The 27,052-nt window shown below is 39.3% G+C and overlaps 1 protein-coding gene and 1 long non-coding RNA gene across 3 annotated transcripts in view; one reads left to right on the top strand and one right to left on the bottom strand.

Annotated features, from left to right (window-relative positions):
• Positions 1 to 2,753: 2,753 nt before the first annotated feature.
• On the bottom strand, positions 2,754 to 9,263 carry LOC141921248 (uncharacterized). Of its 2 annotated transcripts, XR_012622598.1 has the most exons (5): positions 9,100 to 9,263; positions 8,789 to 8,892; positions 6,059 to 7,700; positions 5,426 to 5,461; positions 2,754 to 3,238 (listed from the first exon to the last, which is right to left on the bottom strand). It is a non-coding gene; the product is annotated as an uncharacterized LOC141921248 (long non-coding RNA). The 2 variants fall into 2 exon arrangements; XR_012622597.1 differs by having other exon boundaries at positions 8,789 to 9,263.
• Positions 9,264 to 9,463: 200 nt separating this feature from the next.
• Positions 9,464 to 27,052, top strand: part of RNGTT (RNA guanylyltransferase and 5'-phosphatase) — a 202,787-nt gene continuing 185,198 nt past the window's right edge. The window contains exons 1-4 of the mRNA XM_074819582.1: positions 9,464 to 9,660; positions 16,648 to 16,757; positions 23,475 to 23,578; positions 23,710 to 23,798. Coding sequence (XP_074675683.1) covers positions 9,597 to 9,660; positions 16,648 to 16,757; positions 23,475 to 23,578; positions 23,710 to 23,798 — 367 coding nt within the window. The 5' untranslated portion in view covers positions 9,464 to 9,596. The remainder of the gene's footprint in view (positions 9,661 to 16,647; positions 16,758 to 23,474; positions 23,579 to 23,709; positions 23,799 to 27,052) is intronic.

The following is a 27,052-nucleotide window of genomic DNA, read 5'->3' on the forward strand; positions in this document are numbered from 1 at the left end:
CGAGGTAAGGAAAGTGCTCAGGGAGGGCTTGAAGCTGCTGCCACTCAGATCATGTTGACCTACAGCTTAGAAAAGTTTGTTGCTTGTGCTAGTAGCTGGGTTGCTCCCAGGAAAGAGGCCCATAGCTAGAAGCAGGGTTGCACTGGAAACTATCATTAAACAATGCCTTAGATTTTAGTTTTATGCTGTTAGATATATAAAAACTCTTTTCTGCGTGGCTGAAACTTCAGCTACCAAGTGAGTGAAGATTACCTAGCAACAGCTCTACCCGTTTCAAAGCTGGTACAAACTGCAGTGTAGAGAAGAATAGAAAATAATGATGTGCATTGTATTTCAGGACAAAATGCCTTGTCTTTTCATTCTACCTGTTCCCTCTGTGGTAATCAAATTTTGCATCTAATATGCAAACAATCAAAACAGGCTTCCTATTTTAAACAAGCATATCCTTGTGTATAACCAGCACTGTGTCCACACTGTTTATACTCATCAGAGACTCTCTTATCTCTGTGTCATCATTCAAAAATTTACATTTAATAAATCATGTTAGTTCTATTCATGGCTCTCTGCTGTTGTGTACCCAATGTTTGCTGGCGTGTTTTTATAATTCTCCATGTTAGAGAACATGTATAGGTAGGGCCTGAGTCACAGTCCACTGAGACTGATAAAAGTCTGTCACTGACGTTTAGAAAGCTTAGGATGTGTCATAGTGGGTCTCTGAAAAAACATCAATTGTAGTAAAAAATACAATACTAAACTCATTTTAGCAGATCTAACTCCCAGTACGTGGAAGGATATGTGGAGATTTTTCTCCCCAAAGGGATTTTTGAAAAGCAGTTTCTGTAGAGCAGAGGTAGATATAGGAATTCACAAAGTGACTTTTCTGAAGAAGTGTTTTCCAGTAACAGCCTGCACTGTTTCAGTGCATAAAGATTCTTAGCCAAACCCCAAAACTTCAGACTACTCAGAAATCTAGGAAATTAATTTCAGGCAAGTAGAGAGTCATCTTTGTAACTCCTTCTCTTTCTCAAGGATCTTAATCTTTCTGAGTAACTCCCTAAAAGTCCATCTGAACAAGGACAGTTTCATACCTACACTGGGCGAAGGTTTGAGTACAAGGATAATAGCTTTTTTGGTGTTAATCTTAACCTAGTTACAGCAGGTAAAACCAGCAGTGGAAGGAAGTGGCATGGACTTCAACTGTAGCTGTTTGAACAGCAACAGACCACAGGCACTGTGTTCTCTGAGGCAAGGTCCATTCCATAATGTCTATCGTAAGCTGTCTCTGTGCTATGAAGCCTAAAGTGGTGAGAATGCGAAAAAGAGTATTTCTAGGGAACGAAACATATTTCAAGTGAGAAAAAAAAATATTCCTTTTTCTAAGGAATGCTTGGAAGACATGAATTTACAACCTATATAACATCATTGTCTAAAATGACATTTGCCAACTTACTCTTAAGGTTCCCTAGATCAGCGGTGCTGCAGATGTATATGCTAGGATATTCCTCTTGGTCTCTACTTCCTCTTGCATGAGGCTTTTTCAGGAAAGAGTAGCACGTATTCTTGTAAAGCTTGTTCCACAATGCATACTGACAGAAAGCAAAACTAACCTCTCAAGGGCAATGTTTGAGCATCTGATCTTTTTTAAATATATATTATGTGCATACACATATTTTACCATAATGTAATTTGTATACAATATAAATATATACTCAGATTTTATTTTTAAAAAGTCTGTGTGGCTGCCAGGCTGATCTCTTTGCTTTACTCCATATTCCTTTCCTTTGCCTTTGGCCAGCTTCTTGGGCTATTTTCAGGACTGCAAACACCTCAAGAGAGAGACTGTGGTCTTCATTTACATTTGTATGGTATGTTACACATATTTCTTATTATAAAGCCATATAAATAAAACCAGGTCTGTATGTATTTTCTCAGGTACTATATTTTAGCTTATACATGTTTTATTCTTCCCGGACTTTATATCCACATATATTACATATCTATAGGCACAACTTACGAAGCAGAAGGTCTGAGAGAGTGCCTATGGGTAATAATCTTTTCTTTGTGTAACTGATCACATGAGAAAAAGATTTTTGGCAGTATAGCAACCCAGAACTTGATCATCATGTACGCAGGTTTGTAGGCTGAAACACTGACCCTCTCTAGGCTATTTCAGGCTGTAGGGGAGGCATAACCCTCTAGCAGCTACTGACTGGCCTAGTCTGCCTCCTGCACTAACCAGGACCTCAGTAACTCCATTAACATTTTAACTGCAGCCTCAGTTCAGGGCAAGATTTTTACAAAGGTGTCCATATTCAGGCAGTAGAGAAACTAGAAAGTGTAGCAACAGAACGCTGTTTTACTTTGTGGAATCCAGTTGCTCCCCAGCCCAGCTCCAAAGACTATGAGTCATGCTTTCCATTTACATAAATTAAATGACTTTCTCATATATTATGTCATACTTTTCCCTACTGCTAGTCATCTTCCATCATGACATTTTAGCTGGTTGATTACTTTATCCATACTCAAAGCACACCTCCACCATATGATTTCATTTTATGCAGTAGACCATATATTCTTAAATGTTACATCTGGGTATTTTCTACAGTGTAGATTTCCACTGAAAACCATCCTTCACAGCTGATGTGAGTAAGGCATCATCTAGGTCAAACTGTGTTAGTCTTCCAGGAATGACAGGCATCTTGCTTATAAGCTTGTTCTCCAGATGCTTATCTCTGTTACATCAAGCATACTATCATTTCAACTGCAGAGGAACAATAGCAAAGCATCTTGTTTTTCAGGCCTGCAAGTCAGTGATTGAAGTCACAGCTGTTGTCCCTCTTCAAGAGCAGCAACCGTCTGGACAGACAGACACCTTCTTCCTGCTACGCAGACACACATCTTTCCAACTCCTTCCCAGATAGGTCTGCTAAGTAAATCACCTGCTAAGTAAATCATCTGCCATGTCTGCACGTCAAAGCTAAGACTATTAACATCCACGATAGTGGTGTGAGATTTACACGTCACCGTTACAGCACACACATGCTTGGTGGTGTAGTTTGATAGCTTACAGTGACTCCTGCAAGCGTGATACCCAATTCAGGAACCTGGATTTAAAGCAGCTCCATCCCAAGCTCACTGTGTGCTCCCTGCCTATACAGAGATTTACTCTACAGGTTGAACTCACACTGTAATACCTTAGAGTCTTGAGTTGAAAGTGTCGTATTCCCAGAATGAAACCCTGAAGGAAAATTTAAGATTTAAATAAAGACTTGAAAGCAAGCTGCTTATATCGCATCCATTAGTCTGTTAGTTTTATTACTCTTACAGAAAAGAGGGTGTAGCCTATATTCTACTAAATGTCTGGGTTGTCTTCTGTTGGAAATTTTATTAAGAACTGTATCATAATCTTGCACTAGGGTATGACTCCAGGAGTTGATTTTGCTATTTTATGCTGTTTCATTTTTACTTTGGACAGGAAAAGTAACAGTACTTTAGCTTATATAAGTCTCTGAGGTCGTGGTGCCCCCTAATGTCTTGAAGACTAAAGACTGGTAATTTTGTTGCTGACTTCCTCTCAAAGTTCTCTATAGGAAGAACACTGTAAATGACATTTTATTTTCTCAAATATCTTGCAGCACTCAAAACTTTGTTTCAACACATAAGGAATAAAATCACTCTCTTTTAAAATCTTTTCATTTTCAAACCTGGAAAAATAATTTGTCTCAGAAGTTAGGTGCTTAATTATTTGTTGACACCAAACAAATAGGCATGAATTAAAAAATGTTGAGCTCCTAGCATTTTCTTTTGATCTTAAAAGTCAGTGCACACTCAGCATTTTTAAATGTAGAAGCCTACATATGTATTTGTTGCAGATGAAAGTATCTCACAAAGTTATGATTTAATAACAATTTAAGATTTAGTTGGGCTGTGAGGTAGATCAAAGGTTAAATTTTAGGAGCACTTAGTGGTTCATTGATTTGAAGATTAACAAAGTGATTCAGTAAAATATAGTTAGTTAAAATAGTGACAAGTACAGATTAAAGAATGACAAGAATCACACTAACTACAGGGTATTATAAATCAATGTATATGTATATGTATATATGTAAATACTCAAAACACACACACACACACAGAGTGAGAATATTTGGATATCCAGTGAAATGTATAGACATCCACACTCATAAAGGCAATTGTGCATATTTAAGCACATAGACAAGTAAAGAGGTGGATGGAAGATGCTAGCCTATAGTTAAAATTTTCCTCTTCTTGAATTTGGAGCAAATACTCACAATGCATCAGTATTTTTCAATGGGCAATAATTGAGAGTCAGGAAGAAGTCTGACTTTACCCTGGCCTTCCATCAGCTTTGTGGGCAAACGATCTTCAAAATTCAAGAAGTCTGAGCCTGAGAGGCATCCCTGCTCAGGGAAGGTGCTGGTCACAGCCCACTGCAACCCAGGAGAGCTCAAAGGGTCTCACTTAGGGTCACAATTTATAGGGTCTGAGATAATTGATTTTTGTCAGGTACTTTTCCATTTCAGCCCAACTTGGATGACGGAATATTTTGGTACTTTCTACCAGTTGCGCAGGCCCAGAACTTGCTAGAACTTGGAGTTCTGCTATCACCCCCTTTGGTCCAAGACCAAGTACAGAGGTACTAGGCTGTCAGGAAGAAGTGATGGTTCTTATTGTTCTTTAAATGGTAGGAGAGGGGGGCAGAGACCCGGTGGGCTAAGGGAATGCCTTAATGCTCTGGTCCCCACCTTTGTCATTGTTCTCAAATGGCAGGAGAGGAGGGGGGCAGGAACCAAGTGGGCTAAGGGGGCACCTTAAGGATCTGGTCTACTGTGTTTCCCAAGCCACTTCAGTTGACATGTGGTCTGTTTCCAAGCAACAGGGGAGGCAGGAATCAGGAGCATTAAGGGAGTGCTTTTATGCTCTGGTTCCCTACTCATCTTGAGTTTGTATGTGACCCAAGACAGGGAAAATTGCACTAAGCACCAAGCGGCCTAATAAAGGGGGTGTTGCACAGTTTTATAGAGCTTAACCATAAGCAACCATAATTTTAACTTTCACTTAAATTTAAAACTGTTTTCATTGTACTGTTTTTTAGTTTGGTGGTTTTTTTTTGTTTTTTTGTTCTGATACTATTAGAATCTAAGTACTATCGGCACAAAATACAACTACAGTAACAAAGAAGTTAAAATATTTATTCAGATTTAGACAGGATTCACCCCTCCTCACAAAAGCTTCATGCATGCTGAAAGTCAATCAGTCATAAAGGAACATTGTACTAGTCATCCATTTTGTCATAAGTCAGTTTGTCATGAACATTAAAACCAATAAGCAAGGAATGTATTAATTGAATCAGTAAATAAAAAATAAATATATATTTTGCTATGTTCCATATATGGTAACTTACAAGTTTATGGCATCAAGTTTCTTTCCAGGTGAACACCTGTAACATGAAGTGGAAAAATAATACTATATGAATCATGTTTACATACAGTTAGCTTCTTTCACAATTACTTTCACTTAAATAAATCCTGCTGCAGTCTCAGTTTAGCAAATAATCTGTTTGATCTTTGTTTTTTTTTAAGAAAATGTATTTACTAGATAAAGTTTCATAGAACATCCTGAGGGATGTTTTTATTTTCTTATTACAGTCATTATTACTTTATGAACACATGGTAATAGTGCTATACTGATACAGAACAGTAATAGGGTTGTTGACCTACATCAATACAGAAGAGGGCAACACCATGTGTTCTTCCTTCAGGCAACATACCTAATTTATCCTCTTTGTGTAGAACAAGTAACTTAAATTATCTAGCTACTTACAATATTAATATATGACATTAAAAGTGTAAGATTATTCATCAGCAACAATTTGGGTAAATGTTCAGTTTGTAATTAGGAAAAAGAGTTAAAGTGTGCATGGAGGGTTGGGTGTGGGTTTTTTTTTTTATGGTTTTAACTCAAGGGAGAACACAAATGCAGCTTGCCACTACCTGGAACCAATGTGGCTGAGCTGAAACCAAAGAAGTCAACATACCCATGGCACTGACGATGAACCACATCCTGGGAAAATGACTTCTTGATTGTAGTGTCTGCTCTGCCAGGAAGAGGATTTAAATTGGTGAGTAGAAACTTGAGTAAGGATACAGGCATCTGAATGCCTCTAGGTGAAAGTGAATCGACGTACAGAATAGAGGGAATGTTATATCACAGACTATTAAAACACTTGCAGTTGCATTCTCAAAGCAATCCTTGACAACAACCACTATGGACACCTACGTGCACAGCTATATCGGCTTTTGCGAGTCACAGGAAGACTCGAGGAACTCGGTGCCCTCTGCTGGCACATCAAGAAAAAAATCATCTTAACTATTAAGGTCACAAAGTCAACAAGGATAGTACGTCCGTTCACTAAGGCTGTTTGATGTCACACGCAAACATCATCCTATGCCTGCGTAAATTTTTTCAGAGCGTCTAACATGGCAAAGCCCAGCATAAACTATACATGCAGAACATGTAACTGCTGTTAAAACTGTTGTTGTTAAAACTGTTAGAAGCTGTAAATAACCAAGTTCTCCAGACCAGAAGGACACCTCACCAAGGCAGCACTAGAGCAAGTTAAGAGTAAACAGAGTCACTTGAAATCTGTCTTGTATCTGTGGGAGTCAATGCAGCAACATGTTCTCAAACATGGCAATACTCTACTACTCTGCTGGAGAATACTGGTCTTTTGGGTGATTGGATTTTCCCCCATGTAAAATTCACTAAGGAATACACTGAACAATGATGACAGCAACAGGGATTTTTCCCTGCTTCTATATTCCCTGTCCTATATTCCACCTCCTAATGACATATTTATAGCATATTCACTCTTAAAATCTAGATGAAAACCACCATTCCCATGTCACTATCAACTGATCAACAGAACACCACTCATCTTGCTCAATAGCAGCCGTGACACTGTTTTGTTGGGAAAAAAAAAAGGAACAACCCGCTTCCTCCTTTCTTATTCAACAGCTGACTTCAAACTGTCATCATTTTTGGTACCTGATGTGGAGCAAGGTGGTATGTAGCAAACAGACCTAAGTGTCACAACTCAGGAAAAGCCCTCCAATATGGTGAAGGTGCTGTGCTGAATGGCTACATTATGCTGGTTTGCCAGAGGGACTTCCTCAACTCTGCTCAGCCAACTCCAGAACCACCAAAAGCCTAAAGTATGGACGATGGCTGGCTAAGCTCATTTTGGCTGTATGCTTCATTTTAACTCCCTGCCTTGTATTTAAAATTTCAAATATTTTATTTGCCTTGTGCATTGCTAAATAAAAACAGATGTACATATCCTCCCAGTTTAACTATACAGCTTTACACGGTATTTTTGCTCTGTAGCTAAGTTTGTTTTAAAAGCGTATCAGAATCTTAAAGCCAGATGACAAGAACAGGCATTATTGCTCATTCATGATATATTTTTGCACTATTCTTCACATCTGCAAATGGTTTCGTTCCTAATTTTGCCATACTGCTGCCATCACTGTACATTGCTCCTAATTTACTGAAATCAGAAACTGAGCATCTTGCAGTTCTTTGCTTCTTGCTCTTTCTGAACACTCCTTGCACTCGTTTCACTTTCTTTTCTGGATGGTCTTCGACACCACCTGGTGTCTGACTGTTGCTTGTTTGTTCTGTAAAGGGAAAATCAGCACCTTATTTCAAATATCATAGAGTAATGTTTTAATGGAAGTATATTTAACAGTTACAGAAAATAATATAAATAGTTTTTCGCTGTAGAAAGTGTGCTGGTTTTGGCTGGAATAGAGTTAATTTTCTTCATAGTAGCTAGTATGGGGCTAGGTTTAGGTTTTCGATTTGAGCTGGAACCAGTGTTGATAACACAGGGTTGTTTTCCTTATTGCTGAGCAGTGCTTACACAGAGTCAAAGCCACCTCTGCCTCTCACCCCACCCCACCAGTGAGTGGGCTGGGGGTGCACAAGAAGTTGGGAGGGGACACAGCTGGGACAGCTGACCCCAACTGACCCAAGGGATATCCCAGACCACATGGTGTCATGCTCAGCATAGAAAGCTGGGGGAAGGAGAAGGAAGGGGGGACATTTGGAGTGATGGCGCTTTTCTTCCCAAGTAACCATTGTGAGTGATGGAGCCCTGCTTTCCTGGAGATGGTTGAACACCTGCCTGCCAATGGGAAGTACTGAACGAGGTCCTTATTTTTCCTTATCTTTATCTCAACCCATGTGTTTTCTCACTTTTACCCTTCTGAGTTTCTCCACCCTCCTGCTGCAGGGGGGAGCAAGCAAGTGGCTGTGTGGGGCTTAGCTGCCTACAGGAGTTAAACTACACCACCACTTTAAATATTCCTTTCACGTAGGCACACTGCCACGCTACAATTCTTCAACTGAATCCACATAAGTAGACTGCTTTAAGCCCATGGAGAATTTTCACTGGGATTCTGTATAGAAACACAGTTTTTGTTATGTGAAGCTATCTGCAAGCCTAATCTTTCTGGCCATGCCTTTTTAAAAAGAAAGAGAAGGCCCAGTACAGAGCTATCTCTGCTACATTAGCAAACTTACTACATGCAGACTAGGATGGTTGCTCTATTAGCTGGAGCGGGGATCCCTCCACCCCCACCTCCAGTCCCAGCTATAAGGGAACATCCAGGGAAAACTAAAAGCAGGGCAAGCATGTCCATCCAAGCCTCCAGCTATTTTCAGCTCAGGATGTTTCTGGAGCCTGATGTAGTTTGCTACTTACCTACAATTACTTTCGCTTTCAAGTACCTGCCCAGTCTTCCCTAAAGCCCATGTACACTCTTCACGTGTGCAACCCTTTGCCAACAAGTCCCGCAGCTCCAGTTCCTATCACACAAGCGATCCCTCCAGATACTTCCAACCGAGCTCCTGCGAGTTTATTATCACAGGCCCCACAGCCCGCCCTCGGGGGAGCCCCTGGCAGCTTGTGACTACCTCTCTTCCCTGGCTACCTCCTTTCCAGACAGAGGAGCCCCACTTTAACCTGCCCCCTTCCTCACTTTTCACTGGGAAGCTTTTCCCACCCCAACGTGCCTTTTGCAGAGACGAGGGAAACAAAGCTCGGCCGACACCTCGGGCTTGTGTAGCTGCACAGCCCGGCACCGGCACGGCGCACCGCTCCGTTTTGCTCTCCCTGACTTTCCCGCTGCCCCTCAACGAGTGACGGGTCCCGCGGCCCGAGACTGGCCACGAGGCCCTTTCCTCACCCCCGCCCAAGGGCCCCGGCGCGTCCCCGCACCGCCAGCGGCCCTCCCCGCCGCTGCCAAGGGCCGCGGGGCCGGGCAGCCCCCGGCCAACCCCCCCCCGCCCCCGGCGCAGCGAGCTGCGGGCCCGACCCGGAAGCGGAAGCGGCCGCCGCGGTGCACTGTGGGCCAGCGGCGGCTGAGGCGGAGCTGGGTCTGAATGAAGGCGCCGCGGGCCAGGGGCCGCCGGCGCCGCTGAGCGCCCCGGGGCCGCGCCCGCCCCGCACCCCCTCCCTCCTCCCCTCTCCCCTGCGGGCGGGCAGCGGCGGCGGCCGCCTGGGCCCCGCCATGTCCTACAACAAGATCCCGCCGCGCTGGCTCCACTGCCCCAGGAGGGGGCAGCCCGTGGCAGGTGAGCGCCCGGCCCGGCCCGGCCCGGCCCGCCCTGGGACGACTGTGTGGCGGCAACGGGGATGATCCCCTCTGCTGCGCTCTTCTGCCCGCCGGTGCCGGCCCCTCACCCCCCGCGCCTTCTCAGCGCTGTGGGGCGGGCGGGCGCCTCCGTGGGGCCGCCGCGGCCCCTCGGCCTCCGGCCCGGTGGGGGCTCTTTGTCCCGGGGCCGCGGCTGGGCTGGTGCGGGGGCGCCGGGCGGCCGTTCCCCCCCAGCTCCCTCGGCCGGTGTTTGTCCCGGAGCTGATTTCCCGTAGGGCGGTTGTTTTCCCAAAAGCCCGGCCCGCAGCAGGGCTTTGCCTTTAGTGTGGGGGCTCGCCCTCCCTTCCGCTAGTGCAGCCCCTGAAACCGGTTCGACCCGGCTCCCTTGCAGAGGTACAGGCGGGGTCCATGGGAGCCTTCATGCTGGGTTTTTGCTTCGCACTCATTAAGTTTAGGACTAAAACTTTTCCCGTCCGTCACGTCTGATGAGGGCGACGGCAGCTGGACGTGCAGAAGCTGCCGTACTGGAGCTTACCTCAGCCCTGACAAGTCCTCTGTGCAGCCTCTGCCTTGTGTGTTTTTTTTCCCTGAAGACTCTGATGCTTATCAGTGTTGATCTGTTTCTGGCCCGACTGACAGTGGCCTGTCAGTCACTGGTGTGTTCCTAAGCTGTTCATCTGAAGGATGAGTTTAAATGTTGTACTCCGAACTTTCATGTGTATTTCAGATTTTGTCAGTGATTGCCGTCATCTTGGATGTTCTTACCCATAACATGCTGTCTCGATTGTTGCTAGGTATCTTGTCTTGCTGGCATCTAGTGGCAGTGAATTAGGTATCATGTAAACACACATTTTTTGATGGTGAGTTAACTACCATACTGACTTCAGATGAATGTTTCCCATCCTGCCTGGTATGAGATAGAGTAAACAATCTTTGCTCTTTCCAGTTTTCTCAAGTTCTTCTTTCCTTTGTAAGGTAAGCAATTCCAACCCCCAGGTTTTTTTCCACAATATTTTCTAGTTTTCACTCCTTTCATCTTCCTATCTGTGATAATTTAAAGGTGTTTTTTCAAAACAGCACTTGCTACTCAGCGTGCTGTTCTAGATGGCACTGTGCCATGGTTTGCTTTATAGTTACAACTCCTGCATTTTCTATCCCATGTTTCCACATCATATATTTTTTTGATGACAGTTGGTTGTGGAACTGAAGACACTGATGACTGTTTTAGAGGTTTATTTAGAACCTAGTGAAATATCTTAGTAGGCTTAATCATCCCATCAATATTCATTATTTGGCATTTAGGAGTATTTAATTTCAGTTCATTTTGTGGATTACTGGTTCCTCTCAGGTTCCTTATATTTCTCTGAACTTGACTCAGTTAAATAACAGCATTGTCATACTGCTCATCTCCATCATCTCTTTTTCCTGATTGCTGGCAAATACTTTGTTTCTAATAAGAGATTTGATAACCTAACTTGTTAGGCTTTGACCATGACAAAAATAGACTAATGACTCTTTATTCATTGTTTTTCTTCTCAGCAAGTTCTTGATCTCTGGAAGTTGTTGCTTTTGTTTGTTTGTTTGTCTTTTAAGCTATGGCTTTCTCAAAAATAGCAACATAGAATAAGCAAGAATGCAGGTCATCAGCATGTCATCTGCTGTGCCATCATTGCTTGTGTGTTTGTTTATTCAGTAACTGCAAGGTAGTTCTTTTCCATTCAGTGTGATCATGGCAAGAAGTTACTGCATTAAAAAAAAAGTTCATTTCTTTGGCTGCTTTATCTTAATGTATTCTTATATTAGTTCACCTGATTTACAGTTTTTTACTGTGTACAACTTACCAAAAGTCATAGTACACCATCAGTTGGCTCCTTTTTTTGCTGTTTTTTATTCAAAGACATCTAACAATTTTATTGAGAGCTAATTTTTAGAGTTTATTGATGTTGGTACTGTCTCCCAGATGTGTTCTATTCTAGTTCTAATTAGCATTTCTATCAAATTTCTAAACATCTGTACATGATGTTATTCACATCTGATAGTATGATAGCAATAGCGTGGCTGAGGAAGGTTTGTCTAACTTCTGTGGAAGTGTTTGGTCGTGACCCTCTCATCTTATGGTTGTGGCATCTAGAATTTCTAACTGACCTTAAATACAATGAGGCTAATACTAATGAGGCCTGGAGCTCATCTGTTGGTGAGATTGGGTTCATTCAGGTTAACAGGACCCTTCATTCTGAACAAGGTGAATTGATCAGCGTCTCCCATTTTTTTCTAGTTCTTTAAATATTGATGTTTTTCTGCTACTTGCTGGCTTTATGGTACAGCAGTTCTTCAGAATGGCACATTTTCATGCTTTCTGCATTGTGGTAGCACCTCAGTCACGTACATGATGAAAAGAGCTTTCTCTGACCTCTTAGATCTGAAGTGATCAGGTTGCTTCAGCCTTACTGCCTTGGCATTGCCATCTCTGTGGGTACCTACTTTTTAAAACCACCAAAACCCCACTCTGTTTTGCCATGGAAAGTGCTAGCAAGATATTGAAGAAAAGACATGAGAAGTGGTCTCAACAATGTCTTTCAGTTTCCTTCTATTGATTCATGTTGGTTAATCCTGTTCTAGACATACATGCAGCGTGTTGAACAGTGAGATATTAAAACATGCGTATGGCGTATGGTTATAGAGATAGCACCTTAAATAGAAGAGTAATGCCTCTAGTTCAGGAAGTTGCTGAGCTGTAGCTTGTTGTAGTTGGGGAGAATAATCTGATGATGGATTGTCATTGTCATCATTTTACACTCTTTCCTAGGCATCTGTTATTGACCCATTTTGGTAATAAGATACTAGGTGAAATGGATGCTTTTGACCCAGCATAGTTGTGCTTGAAACAGAAGACTGTTACTTTTTAGGATGATATTGTTGTTTGCTTGTTGTTTTTTTAAATTGCAGATTTTACTATTTCATTTTATTCAAATTTCTCTTTCTTGACCTTGGTCACTTTACACAGTCTAGCCTTCCTAATCAGTACTCAATCTAAACATACCATGGTCATACATAATTAGTGGCTACTGTCACATATTGGGTTGATAGCTTCATGTCACAGAAAATTAGACTAAATTAAGGGAGCTTTTTCACTGACATGCTCTAGAATTCAGATTTTAAGATTAAAATGTGCCAAAATTAGAGCATGTATATGTGGGAAATGTGACGTCTTACATTTTTCACTTTGATGTCTCTCAGATTTATCCACTTGATGTCTATGCTCTGACATACTGGGCTCTTAGTTTTAGAATTTTTACCTATTTTTCAACCTAAAGAAATACCATCTGTTATACAGGTAACTAGTTTGGAAAATGGTTTTTAATATCCACTTCCCAAGACTATTTGACAAATTTGAACTTAATTGTGGAAGTAAGTAATCATCAAGTGTCAAGGTTCCAGTAACATTCTGAAGTTAATTTGAAAATTTCATTGAGGAGTTAACAATTATTATTGTAAATTAGTTGAGATACACTAATGACTTGGGATGCTTTGATATCCATGCAAAATATCACCTTGTTACTGTTAGATCACCTAGTTCAACATGAAGAATTGATTATTTATCTTCAAAGGCATATGCATGGAGGCTTAAGCTGAGTTGTAATCAGTTTTTACTACATCATTTCTTTAGCATAAGATGTAGGGCATAACTGTAGCAGAGATTGTAGCTACTGCCTCATTTATTACTCATCCATATTACTCAAAAAGGTTAGAAATCTTTCTTAGAATTAAAGCTTAGCTTTTCTGCCTGAGAGGGGCTTATATGCAGATGGGGAAGGAGGATTTTAAAGCTTCTGTACAAAGATCAAATAGCAAATTTGTCAGGTAGGGGAATTTGGTTTTCTGTTATAAGAGGAACACAATATGAGATTGTATTCAAGATCTTGAATACATGTGTAGCAGTCGCAGTTCAGAAAAAAACAAGAATGTAAACTAGGAGAATAGTGCTTACTGCATAGGAATAATGTGAAATTACATTGCAGAGAAATGTATTTTATTAAAAAAAACCAAACCAGAAAGACAAAAGAAAAAACAAAAAAATCAGAGCCATTGTTTTCATTATCTGATTACAAAATTTCCCTAAACTGGAACCAAATTACTGCTCTCTTCTAGCCTTGGCAGGCAGCTTGTTTGGTGCCATATAAACTGTTTCTCAATGACACTGCCAAACTGGAATTTGTAGAAGTTGGGCACTTAAATACTTCCAAAGATCTGGGTTTGATCTTTGGAAGTGATAGTAAATGTCCTCTATTAAAATACTCATCCCTTCCACACCTGTGTAAAGGTGTCAAATGCTGCAGGAGATGCTGACTTGAGTATTTTGTTTGTCTTTTCCTGATGATTAACAGGAATGTATTATGGTTGCTCAGAAGGAAATTAAGAGTGAAAATCAGACACCAGATCAAGGTCCGCTATTGAGAAGAGAATGAACATGTTCATTCTCTGTTCTAGAAGATGGAGAACAGGAGAGTCTTCAGTGTGATTGCACAGTCTCTTGATCACGTGCTACAGGAAACCGTCTTAACCTCCAGGCACTGTTTTCCAACTCTATCCTCTTTTCCCAGCATCTCATAAAGGAATAAAGGATTGTAGTTTTCTTATGGATCCATTGACTCTTTTGTCAGTGCAGCGTCTTTTCTTAGTTGAATTCCTTGGCTAAAAAAAGTTTAGTTACATTCTTCATGTTCTGTAATGGGTGAGTGGATGTATTAGGATGGCATTGGCAAGCAGTAAAGATAAAAAAACCTTGAAGCATGTTGGTGTTTTGCAAAACCTATGGTGATGATAGATTTTTGCATTAAGGTCATCCAAAATTAGGATTTGCATAATCAGTCTGTACAGAGGAAGATTACAAGTTAATGTGGAAGGGTTAATAGTGAGTGAGACGGGCTGAATGATAGTGTTGAAGGTGACAAGGAGCACAAAGATGCAAGAAAATTAAAGTAGATAGATCAAGAAATGAGGAAATGGAAGGGAGGTAGCCAACCCACCAGGGAGGAGGGTGTAGAACTGGTGGAATGAAAAGGCAAAGGGAAGTAAAGTGAAGTTAGGAGTTTTTCTAACAGTCAAATAAGTTGAAGTGACTATAACTTTATTACCGTTTAATATGTATAATGACTATTTGACTGAATAACTTTCCTTTTAGCTGTGAAGTTTGGAATGGTCTCAGAGAAGTGTAACAGTTAAGGGTGTTTCTCACATTGCTGATTAACATCAAACCTGAGCTAAGGAGTTGCATAAAGCTTCTCAGTTTCTGTAACTGTCTTCTGTGGTTTATAATATCTCTTTCCTAGAAGTTAAATGCTTATTTGAGACTACATAAGATGTTTTGATAGAATTTAAGGCTACAAAAAACTCCAAGAACTTCAATTTATTTTATAGAGAAACCTCTCAGCAGCATTCATTTGTAATGTAAAAATGATACGCGTTTTTCTATTAGTGAGCTTCTTTCTCAAAACTTGATTTCTAGCTGAATACAATGGGCATTTTAGTGTCTTTTCATTCCATGTGGTTTTGTTTTGCTGAAAACAAGAGTATTTTTTTTTCTTATTATGAGGAAATGTTCTGTCTTCATGAGAAAGCAGTATTTTCATAATTTAAAAGAATTTTGTAGGATTAGTGCTGGGTGTGGTGATTCATTTGAGGATCTGAAACTGGACATTAAATACAGAGTTAAGACTAGTGGATGGTGACTGTTACTCTACATTACACAGCTGAACAGATGCGTCAGATGGTTTAAGGAATAGTATAGAAAGTTATATTTTTCCTTTCCAGTTTTATTTAAAAAAAAAAAAGGAGGACAGTTCTGGGGCAATTTGTGTTTTCTTGGGGAAGGTTTATTTGATCAATCTTGGGATTGAATTGATTTAAATATTTTCATAGCTATTTAGAAATGCTGAAGTTCTCCCAGTTTTACTCCCTGCCTGTATCATTAACCTCGGTGTGCCTGAGCAGATATGCCAGGTCTCTCTCTTACTATCCGTTTGCATTCATTTTCCACAACTAACTGCAATGCAGGGTCCCAGGTGCACGCGGGAGGAGGTGTGCTGCTTCCCAGGCAGACATGGTGGCAGTGACCTGGGCTTGTAAGTTCTTGTCTCTTTGGAACCACAGGAAGAGCTGTTGGGTCAGTACGTGCTGCTCAAATACCTGTTCCTGCTGCACTTGGAGGGAAGGGCATGCCTGTAGCTTGCTGGAGCTCAGAAAGAAAAAGCTAGAGGTCTCTAATGAAATTATTTCAGATACTTTGTGGTGGATGAAAACTAAATATTTAAAAAAATTGGCTTTCTAGGGAGTGAGGGATGTAGTCCACTAAGTACTAATTCCGGTCAGGTTTTCGTTGTGGTTTTGTAACTTCCCCCATGTCTGAACCACACGTAGGTGCTGTGTTTGGGTGGGAAGTGTTGAACACTGCCGCAGAACTCTTCCAACAGCCTTAAGGAGCATGTTAGAAAGATCTGTAGTGCATAGATGCTCTGGACCAAATGCATTCTTTTTTCAGTGATCGTTACCGTGTTTTCCATTTGCAGGTAATCAAAGCTGATGTTTACGTGGTTGGGTAACAAATTGTAATTTAAGATGCTATTTTCATGTTTTTAACTGTAGCAAGTTTAAATTTTCCCTATTCTGTTGAGTGCTGTAGCTCCGCAGCTTAAATCACACTAAAAGCTAGCTAAAAATGTTAAATTACTTTGTTTTAGATGAGCTGACCTGTATTTCCTTTAAAATTCTAAACGTACTTGTGAATTATGAGCACTCATAACTAAAAAATATTCCAATTCAGTTGTTATTGATACTTTTCCTGTGATTATTTTTCATTGAAGGTGAATCTCTAAATCTGCTCAGCATGTTGCTTTGAAATTGCTAAGTTGTAAGTGTACATATACATGAGTATACTTGAAGTACTGCAAAATTTGATTATCTTTCATAGGGAAGTTTTTACCTTTGAAGACAATGTTAGGACCAAGATATGATGAACAAGTTGCTGAAGAAAATCGTTTTCACCCGAGTATGTTATCCAACTACTTAAAGAGTCTGAAGGTAAAGTTAAATTTTCTAGTAATTGAAACATTACTTTAATTATTAACATTTATTCAAATGTTGCTTTTAAGCTTTAAGAAAAAAGCGGCTGATGGCTGCCTTTGGGACATCTGTACAGAAATATTTTTTTGTTTGTTTACATTTTCAGGTTTTCTCTGCAACTCCTAGATTTCCAAATATACTTTCTTATAGGCAGGAATTGCACAAAATCCTCCAGCTGATTCACCATATTAGCAGCAAGAATCTCACTCTTTTCTGTTATTACTGTTGCGTCTTGGAGAGATGTCATTCTCAAAATTCAGATAGTCTGAGTTTGTAGTTTTACAAAGGACTCTTGTGTACGGATATGTTAAGTTGCAATTTTGCTTATAGGAGTGAAAGCATTTAAAAGCTTCTTTAGTTTCAAGGCATACTTTCCTTCTTTTGATGCATAGAATGTTTTATGGTATCTAACCAGTCATACCCAAGTATAAAGGAAAACTCTGGATTTTATCCAGTAACTTCTCAGTGAAAAATGCATAAATAGAAAAAAAAAATTAGGAGCATGAACTGGGACCCAGGAAGGTGGATGGATGCTTTTATTATTGGGTTACAGAGTTGTGCTTCTGGCTTATTTCTTCAATCTCTGTTTTGCCAATTTCTGTCTGTCTGCTTCAAGTTGCATGTTGTTCTGCACCATAGCACAACTTTGACAATAAAGGTGGGGAACATGACAAGTGTTGTGCCCAGTCCAGTGCATCTGGAGATATGGGAAATGGGATTTTGAACCTCCCAGGCAAAGAAGGGCCCACAACCTGATTCTTTTAATCTGTGTTAAACTGTTATATAGAAGGTTAGCACCATTTTTTTTTGATTGTGTGTTTTATAAAACTAGTCATGCTAGTGACATTTTTTCTGTGTGGTTTTTTTTTTTTCTGTTGATCTAAGTTAAATTAATTCTGAACTTGTTTAACAATATCAGAGCTCAAACATCGAAGAATCAGCTAACTAAAATATGGGAATCTTCATTTTATGAATCTTACTTAGGCTTAGGTATGAAGTAGATGATGACTTATTCAGTGTAGCAGTTAGAGAAGTACCTGTGGGCTAATGTGATAAGATACTATCAGTGAAGCACATGAGCCTGTTCTTAGGTGTTTGAACTGGTAGGATTTTTTTCTTGTTTGAATTCTTGGATCTATGCATCTAAATTCTACTTGAGTTCTTTTTTTATGCATTAATGTTGTTTTTGACTCTGACCAGCTTTAATGTGCATACCTAGAAATTTTCCAAAACCAATCTTATTCATGGTTTAAAGTAATATAAAATTCTGCACATTTTGAAGTTATAGAGAACTTCAGAGATTTACTCAGAATTTCAGACTATTTGCTTGTTTGTGATTTGTCACCAAAAAGAAATCATGGTGAGCTTTCATAGATTTTCCACCAGGTACATCAATCAGTTCTATTGCAATACTACAAATTTGTAATATCTTGAGTGACATCAGATGATTAGAATCTGATAGTACAATTACTAGCATGAGGATCCCCACTTATATTTTGGTAATTTTGGTTAACAAGCAGAACAAACAATTACTCTCAAACTCCGTGTTCTCATCAAATCTGTTATATTGTCTTGAACCCTGTTATTGTTGCTAAATGTTTGCTATTTGAAAACATGATTTTGTATTTGCTGAGATATGCAGTGGGTTACTGGAGTGCTATATTTGTACAACAGCAGTTTACCAGCAATCTGGCAATGAGATGAATGTGCAATTGAGGAGACCTTGAAAAGTGGATTTTCCCAAGGCAAAAGTAGCTCACTGTGCATGGTTCTCATAATTTGCAGTAAATTTGCAGTGTGTTTTACTGCTAATAGTTTGCAGAATGAATAACTTCTGAAACCTGGTTATTACTTAAGTCCATATAATTTATCTCCCAAATAAGAGACTTCATCAGAAACTTTCACATCTGTATTTTGGTAACAGTGAGATATTGCTGCTACCACAGATTTTTGAAGGTACCTGTTCAGTATTTAAGACAACATCTGTCTGTGAGGAGCTTTCTCTAATAAGCTTCCTGTGCAATTCTTTTTTTCTTATGAAGCTGGCTGCTGAAAATCTGCATGTTAGAAGCTGATTTGATAACAGATGGCAAACCCGTTTTTCTTCTGATTGCCAGTATTGACACAGTATCTTAATGGTCTCAAAAAAAATTTGCAGGAGCAGTTGGTGACAGTGTGAATATTTTTTTTAAAATTTCTTTCTTGATTAGGTAGGTTAGCACTGTTTATGCTTTACAAAAGGTAGCTTTATTTCCGTATGAAGAGCTAGAACATTAGTTAACTCAAAAGAATGTTTGGGCAATTAGTATGCTCAAGTTACAGTATTCCTATTAGGAAAAATAGTTATCAGTTTTCAGCCACATTAGTGTTTCCACAGATAAATTCAATCACTGATTTTAATTATTTCCTCAAATAAGAAATGCAAGAAAACAATCATGAGACTGGAGAGAAATCAGTGTATTGTAGTATGCTCTCTCCCTCCTGGTGAAGACATTTTCAGGTTCCAACATCTAATGAGAAACTTCTGGAGTCATACAAGGGGAACCTAGCTAAGCTCATTTAATTGCACAGCAGCAGAAGAGTGCATGCATAAGGCATTAATAGTGGAGATAACTGGAATGTGAGAAAGTGAGGAGGAAGGTTTTTGTAACTGTAGGAGGACATGGACAGCCTGGCCAAAATAAGTATGAGCAGAATGAAGGTGGTATGAAGGTCTTGGTATTATTATATGTAGATGAGAATTTCAAGCTATCGATGAGCTTTTTTTTCCTTCTATCCAGTCATCTTTTACAATTAGAAGCAAGAAAAATAACTAGTTTCAATTGTGCTTCAATGCACAGTCTAAGTGTCTATGACTGTAGTGTTGTAACAGTCCTTGTAAGAAATAAATGTATGTTTCAGTGAGAAGTTGCTCAACAGTTTAAAATTATTCTTTCTTCCAAAGCTGTGTCATTCAATGGGTGTGGTGGACTGAAAGATGTGATTCATGCAAAACATTATTTTCCAGTGGGTGACTCTCCATTTTAGCTTAGATAGTCTTTAAAGATCAGCTCCTATTAAGAACTTTCTAGGAGCAAGCTTATGAGAGCATGACTGAGAAGATGACTGTGATATCTGGTGTGATGTCAGGGTTTCAGAGCAGAGCAAAGCACCTGTGTGGTGAACGTACGTGTACTAGAATCTCTTCTATAGGTGAGAATTGTAGTTGGTCAGGACAAACATAGTATAACCCCAATTCAGTGACAGAAATATTTCGATTCCTGTGGTACCAGTGTTTTTTGCATGGATTTTTGGAACGTCATAATTGTAGACTTTGATATGTTACATAATCCCCCTGCTTTTTTCAAACTGAAACTGCTTTATCCTTTTCTTTTGCCTTGTACTCTCTAAACTGTAGTGTGTTATGTGCAGCTAATGCCATGAACTGAGAGAGCAAATGTTCATGCTTTATGTAAAGCAAGGAAATTGCTTTCAGGCCTGATACACTCTATGTGCCATACATACTTTTATAGCTTAGGCTAAATTGTATTGGACGCCTCTTTGGTTTACTGCTTCATGAAATGTGTCACTTCACAAGGTCTTCATTTGTATATGATTGAAATGATTCGTAGTAATTACAAAGGAATAGCAGGTTACAAGTCCTAGAGTCCTGTAGTTCAGAATTTCCTGTCTAGCAGACACTTTGCTGTATTTCATTCTCCTATTCAAATTAAATATAACATCCCAAATGCTTGGTGACACTTTGGGTCTGAAGTACGTTGTAGTGTTCTCCTGGCTTCTACATGTCAGTCAGGAAACTGAAATCTGTTAAGTATATTCAGAAGAGTAATTTCTAAAAGTTGAGGAAAAAGCATGCAGGTATTCTTTGAGCTTAAAAGCTTTGACATTTTTGTGCTTTCACACATCTCAGTGATAATTCTTCATTGTAGGAGGAGTTTGGAGGCTTTTGGTGGGAAGGTTTGAAGCTGCTGGTATTTGAGAACAGTGGGATTTGGAATTGGCTTTGAGTTTTCAACACTAAGATGGAATTGTGTATCAACTACTTTTGGATGGGAAGATGTGAAACGATGTTCTGCAGATCACTTGCATTTCTTCTTGTACCTCTCCTTTAACAATTTGATATGTTAAACAGTGTTACCTTTTAATCTGTCTTCATGCTTTTAATAAAGGTTTTTTTCCTCATGATTCTTTTTCCCTTTCTCCAGGCTGTCAGATGATACAACATTTTTTCCAAGAGTAATCCACATTTTTGGAATGTCTTCTTTATTACTAGGCTGGAACTGAATGTGAAAACCTTTGCTTTAAAATTATGTTTTCATTAAATGTTAATCTTTGAAAATAGTTCTTTTCCCCTTAGCTGAGCACAGCTTGGAAGCGTTACACCTAACCCCATATGGTACATAAAAGAATAGGTTGTCAAGCTGAGCTATATACAAGTTGGGGAGGAGGGTAATTAGAGGGCCATCTATGTGGCTTCATAGTCTAGAGCTCGCTGGTGAAAACGCATCTGATTCTTGTATCAGTCTCCTGCCAACTCTAACCATGCTATTGATAGGGTGCTGAACACAAAGGGAGATTCCTATGCTTTTTTTGGGTTATGGCACGTTACTGGAAGATACTCTTGTGGATTCCCTCCATGGAGCCATTGCTTGTATAGAATGGTAGAAAAATATCTAAATAGTTTTCGTAGAACTAGCTCATTTTACATGTACTTTTTCTATCCTAGCATGTTGTTCTGTACAATCGCCTAGAAGTACTGATGTGAGAATATGCCATTCTCCTCGGGACAGTTATTTTAAACCGGTTTATGTCGGTGTTGTAGTGTTATGGACCTGCAAATTTTGTGTGGTCTTGTGAATTAAGTAGTCTCTGAGATACCTGCTAAATGCTATTTAGAATGGAGGGGGAGGAAAGTAATAATTGAATTAATAGCCTTTTGTATACTTCTTACAAAATAAATCACTGGCTAGTATGCTGTCAGCCTGTATGTTAGGCAGCTCGTTTGATATTTGAAGCTTCAGGTGAGGTAACACTGTTTTCAGGTGGACCTCTACTAAAGTAGTTTGTATTTCTGCAAAACACAGTAATAAAAGTAAATAAAGCATTCTGAATACAATATACAAAGTAGAAGTAAACGAGGAGAAATTCGGAACTGATTTGGATATTACAGTACAAATGCTTAATGCTGCTGACATAACATTATGATGCTTTTTAATACCTGATAAATAAAAGTATTATGAAAGTATATCATCAGAACTTTGAATACCATGGATAACTACCTCTGTAGATAATTGGAAATTTGTCTTTGAGGGTGACTGAACAACATATCCATGTGACACAGTTGTTTCTGAACTGTGTTCCAGTTATAATTGGAATGTATCTTTTCTGAATTGTCTGGAAGCAGTGTTTTAATTTGTAATTCTTCCAGCTGCACTGCTGAATTATTGCCAGTCTGTTGACCTTAAGGTAAATAAAACCTGATCAAAATCCTGTTCATGAGTATGTGCCAGAGTTTTAAATATACTGAAGAAGCAGTGTTCTTGTATGTTTTTGCATGCGTAACGTGCTTCAGTGTTAATGTATTTTAAGTGCACTATTGAAGTAACTTTAAAAAAGACAAAGCTATAGAACAAGGATTTTGCTTAAACTACCGCTTGTGAAATGCCTTTGAAAAAGACAGCTGGTTTCATGGGTAGGATCCTACCTGAAAGCATGACATTCAGCATTTTGACCAAAAGCAATTACTTGCACTTACGAGGCAGGAAACCAGGAATACTTTCAGTATACAGGTGTGTTAGTGAGCTGGTTTTGCACAGTAATACTGGGGGGTTTATGGTTGATGGAAATTTTGTTTGGACCAAGGATCAATAAGATGCAGTTTGCTGATGTTCTCTGTGTGTTGGATGCCACCCAGTGGAATTTTTGCTTTCCATCTTGCTTTTTAAAAACACAGTACCTTCCACAAGGATGCTTTAAAAGACCTATTTTACAGCTATAAAAAGCAAACACTAAAAAAAGCTCATGCACAAGGGGACACATTAGGGTAGAGTGGGCGAGGTAGCTTGAATTCAAGTATGTCCTAACATCTGAGTGGTTGATACTGCCACCTTAATTACTGACAGCATCTTTGAAGATTTCAAGTTGTTTCATATTTTAGCTTTGAATAAAACGTTACTGAGAATTTAAGGAAATTTTTTTTAAAAATTGAAAATGTGTTCATTTGTTTTGCACTGTGATGGATGGGTAAATATAAGTCTCAGTTGTTAATTTTTTTTATGGTACTTCTACTGTGCCAGTGTTTAATACTATTCTACTTTAAGTATAAGAGCACCTGATTCCACCTTATTTGTCTTTTAACATGTTAAAATAATGCTTTACCAGATACTTTACTGCTGTTAGCAGATCCTTCTTATTTAGAAGGTTGGTGGGAACATACTGAAGTTTTTGAATCGATGGCTAGTGCTAATTCAGACGCCAGCTTTCACAAAGAAAGTCAGATGACTGTGATGGTGGTAAAATACAGATTTTATGAACAAATACAATATTTGAGAATTTTTAAACTTTCAATTGTAGCCTGCTGTTGCTTTTAATTTGGATGTTATTGGCCATTTAATATTTATGCACTGATATTTGAACCACATATATAAGTTTATTTTTTATTTTTTGGTTTTTTAGGTTAAAATGGGTTTACTGGTAGACCTGACCAACACCACTCGATTCTATGATAGGAATGATATAGAGAAAGAGGGGATTAAATATATAAAGCTCCAGTGTAAAGGGTAAGTTGTCTGCACTTTTTAAATATTTAGCTTTTAATTTGAAAGATCACACTGAAGTAGTTAATTTATTTTTTTTTCTCTTCCCTTTCCCCCAGCTACCTCCTAATCTGTGTGTGTCCTGTGTTTTTCAGGCATGGTGAGTGCCCTACACCTGAGAATACAGAAACATTTATCCGTGTATGTGAACACTTCAGTGATAAGAATCCCTCAGAGCTTATAGGTATGTCTTCTTATATCCCATCATTAGTTTTTACTGTTAATTTATTTCATATCTACTCATAACTGCGTTCTCTCATTCTTAAAAGTCTAAGCAAAGGAATTTCCTCAGTACAGTGTTTATGCATATATAGACTTGATTGCTTTTACTCCAGAAACTAGTGTGTTTCTGCATCCATCAGTTTGATGATAGCTATCAACTTAATGTGGAAAAATATACAAGCTTAAGAACTGTCTACAAATATATGATACTTGCATTGTGTTTTTGTGACTTCTGGTGATACAAATGCAAGTTATGTATTGCCTAAGTATTGTTTTGATATTTGATGGTCAGGTTTACTTGAAGTCATATTTGATAACTGAATGATCAGAGATTCTTTAGCAAATCTCACAAAGCACCTGATTAATTGCTGAGTCCTTCAAGTCGTACCCAACAGGAACTGGTTGCAGACATTAGGCTAAGTTTTTTTCCTCTGTGGTGTACTGTCTCACAGTGAATATTTGAATGTTCTTAAGGATAATTTTTTTTACCCAGAGCACAGGAAGTTCTCAGTTTAATTTGGGTGATTTCTAGTTTTAGTTAAAACCATTTTATTCTGATTTCTGCTAAGCATATTGATGTTCAACTATATCTGCAAACTGTCAGAGACAAGAAATTAGTTTGCAGCTGAGTTTCCAGAGTCAGTATGCATGTAGTCCTCAAGCCTCTTTGATGATAGTTCTGTAGCCTTCCTGAATCTGACTGTCTGTGTGACTTAGGAGTGCATGGAACAGTTGTTTGTGTAGGTGTCATTGATAAGAGCTTGGTAAACTAAGCTGGTATGTTCATACAGTTTAGGATTCATGCAGAATCACAGAATTGTACAATAGTTGAGGTTGTTGGAAGGGACCTGTGGAAATCAGCTAGTCAGTTGCCCTTCCTTAGCACAGGGCCAGCTAAAGCAGCTTGCTCAGGACTGTGCCAGTTTGGGTTTTGACCATGTCCAAGCTTGGAGACTCTACAACATCTTCTGGCAACCTCTTCTAGTGTTTGCTCACCCTTACAGTATACAGAGTTTTATTCCTTATGATTAAACAGAAATTACTGTATTTCAGTTTGTACCCATTGCTTCTTGTCCTGTCACAGGATACCACTGAGAATCTTATTTTTTTTTCAGTGCTTGAGAGATTTAATTTGGGCACACACTTTCCCACATAATTTTCTTTTAGATACTTAGTTATTTCTTTATTTCACATAGAATGTAATTTTAATTTGAGATCTATGTTTTCTTCTCTAAACTGTAATGAAATATGTGATATGAAAAATGAGGGACTGCTAAATGAGTGAGTGGGATTAGTCATCAACAATATTTCAAGCTCTTGTGCAAGTTCTGAAATATTGCTGATGACTGATCCCACTCACCCTCATTTAGCAGTTCCTCATTTTTCACTCTCCTTTCACTTGGTCCTCCACTTGGTCCTCCAACAATATTTCAGAACTTGAAATATTGTTATGGTCAGCAATTTATATGGAGCATGGGTAGCATGGTGATATTCTATGAACAGCAGATTCATTTAACTGGTATTTCAACTTTTTTAAAATGCCATTTTTAGAGTTGAGTCACTAACTTTTTGACTTCTATGAATTTTGGCATGTTCTTCCATTATTTGGATTGTTTCACCTCTGTGGAAGAAAAGTCAATTAGAGTCGAGAAAAAATAATATGTTGACTAAGCTTTTAAATAACCTGTGGTTTAGGCTTTCTAGTAAAAGAGAAGTGTTGGAATTTTCCATTTCACTTTCATGAATTACTGATAAGTTGTTTCTGGTGCGGGACACTTGTTTCCTCTGACAGAGCATCAGAGGGACTGGTGTGAGGGATGTTTTTATCAAAAGGAAAAGCAGTCTGCAGCAGTGATAGTACTGCACCCTGTGTGATCTTTCCCTTCCAAGCTGTTGGTCTCATTGCTGAGATGCTTCTTATCTTTGTTGTGTGTATAAAATTATTGACTTACCCTTCTTGGTAGCAGTAACAGCTGCAGGACTTATTGATAGCAATTGTGTGCATTTTCATTTCCAGTGTCAAGATTAGATATGAAAAGAGATGAAATGTGAATGATAAGTGAACAAAATTTTCTATTCAGCTAGAACAATATAGGATGGAAACTTTATTTTTGCAACTTGAAGGACTGGGAGCATGCCTGCCAACCTTAAGGAAACAAAATGCAAAAGTTTTGCTTAAGCAGAAAACAAAGGATAAATGTTTGCTGAGAACAAATTCTACAAGGAAGCTAAAATTCACTTCATTTGATGCAAGTTACACAGTTTTTAATATTATTAAATGGTTAGAATGGATGAATCCAAGAACTTCATAGTAGTTTTTGCCTTGCTTTATAAAGAAGGGAAGCTTGGTGGGGTGAGCACAGAGCGTGACCCTGATACAGTTGATACATATTTCTATTTACCCATATAAAGTTTCTGGGTTTTATCAGTCTACTCTTTGTAGGCCTTTTTTGGATCTCCAGTAAAAAAATAAATACTTGCAGTGTAGGGGAGCGTATAGAGAAAAAGATAGATGTTCACATTGTATCTGAATAAGCATCAAGTGAATTCTTGCTAAACTTACTTTACTAACTATGGTAGAGAAATAAGTTAAATCAGTAAAAGCTTAAGTGACTTGCTTCATGGTGTCGGGTCCTGCACTTGGGTCACAACAACCCCATGCAACGTTACAGGCTTGGGGAGGAGTGGCTGGAAAGCCACCTGGCAGAAAAGGACCTGGGGGTATTGGTCGACAGCCACCTGAACATGAGCCAGCAGTGTGCCCAGGTGGCCAAGAAGGCCAATGGTATCCTGACTGTATCAGAAACAGTGTGGTCATCAGTACTAGGGAAGTGATCTTACCCCTGTACTCGGCACTGGTGAGGCCACACCTCAAATACTGTGTTCAGTTTTGGGCCCCTCAGTACAAGAAAGACACTGAGGTGCTGGAGCGTGTCCAGAGAAGGGCAATGAAGCTGGTGAAGGGTCTAGAGCACAAGTCTTATGAGGAGCGGCTGAGGGAACTGGGATTTTTTAGCCTGGAGAAAAGGAGGCTCAGGGGAGATGCTATTGCTCTCTATAACTATGTGAAACGAGGTTGTAGCGAGGTGGGTGTCCGTATCTTCTCCCAAGTAACAAGCAATAGGACGAGAGGAAATGGCCTCAAGTTGTGCGAGGAGAGGTTTAGACTGGATATTAGGAAAAATTTCTTCACCAAAAGGGTTGTCAAGCATTGGA

The sequence above is a fragment of the Strix aluco genome, chromosome 3 (genome assembly GCF_031877795.1).
Source record: "Strix aluco isolate bStrAlu1 chromosome 3, bStrAlu1.hap1, whole genome shotgun sequence".
Taxonomy (NCBI): domain Eukaryota; kingdom Metazoa; phylum Chordata; class Aves; order Strigiformes; family Strigidae; genus Strix; species Strix aluco.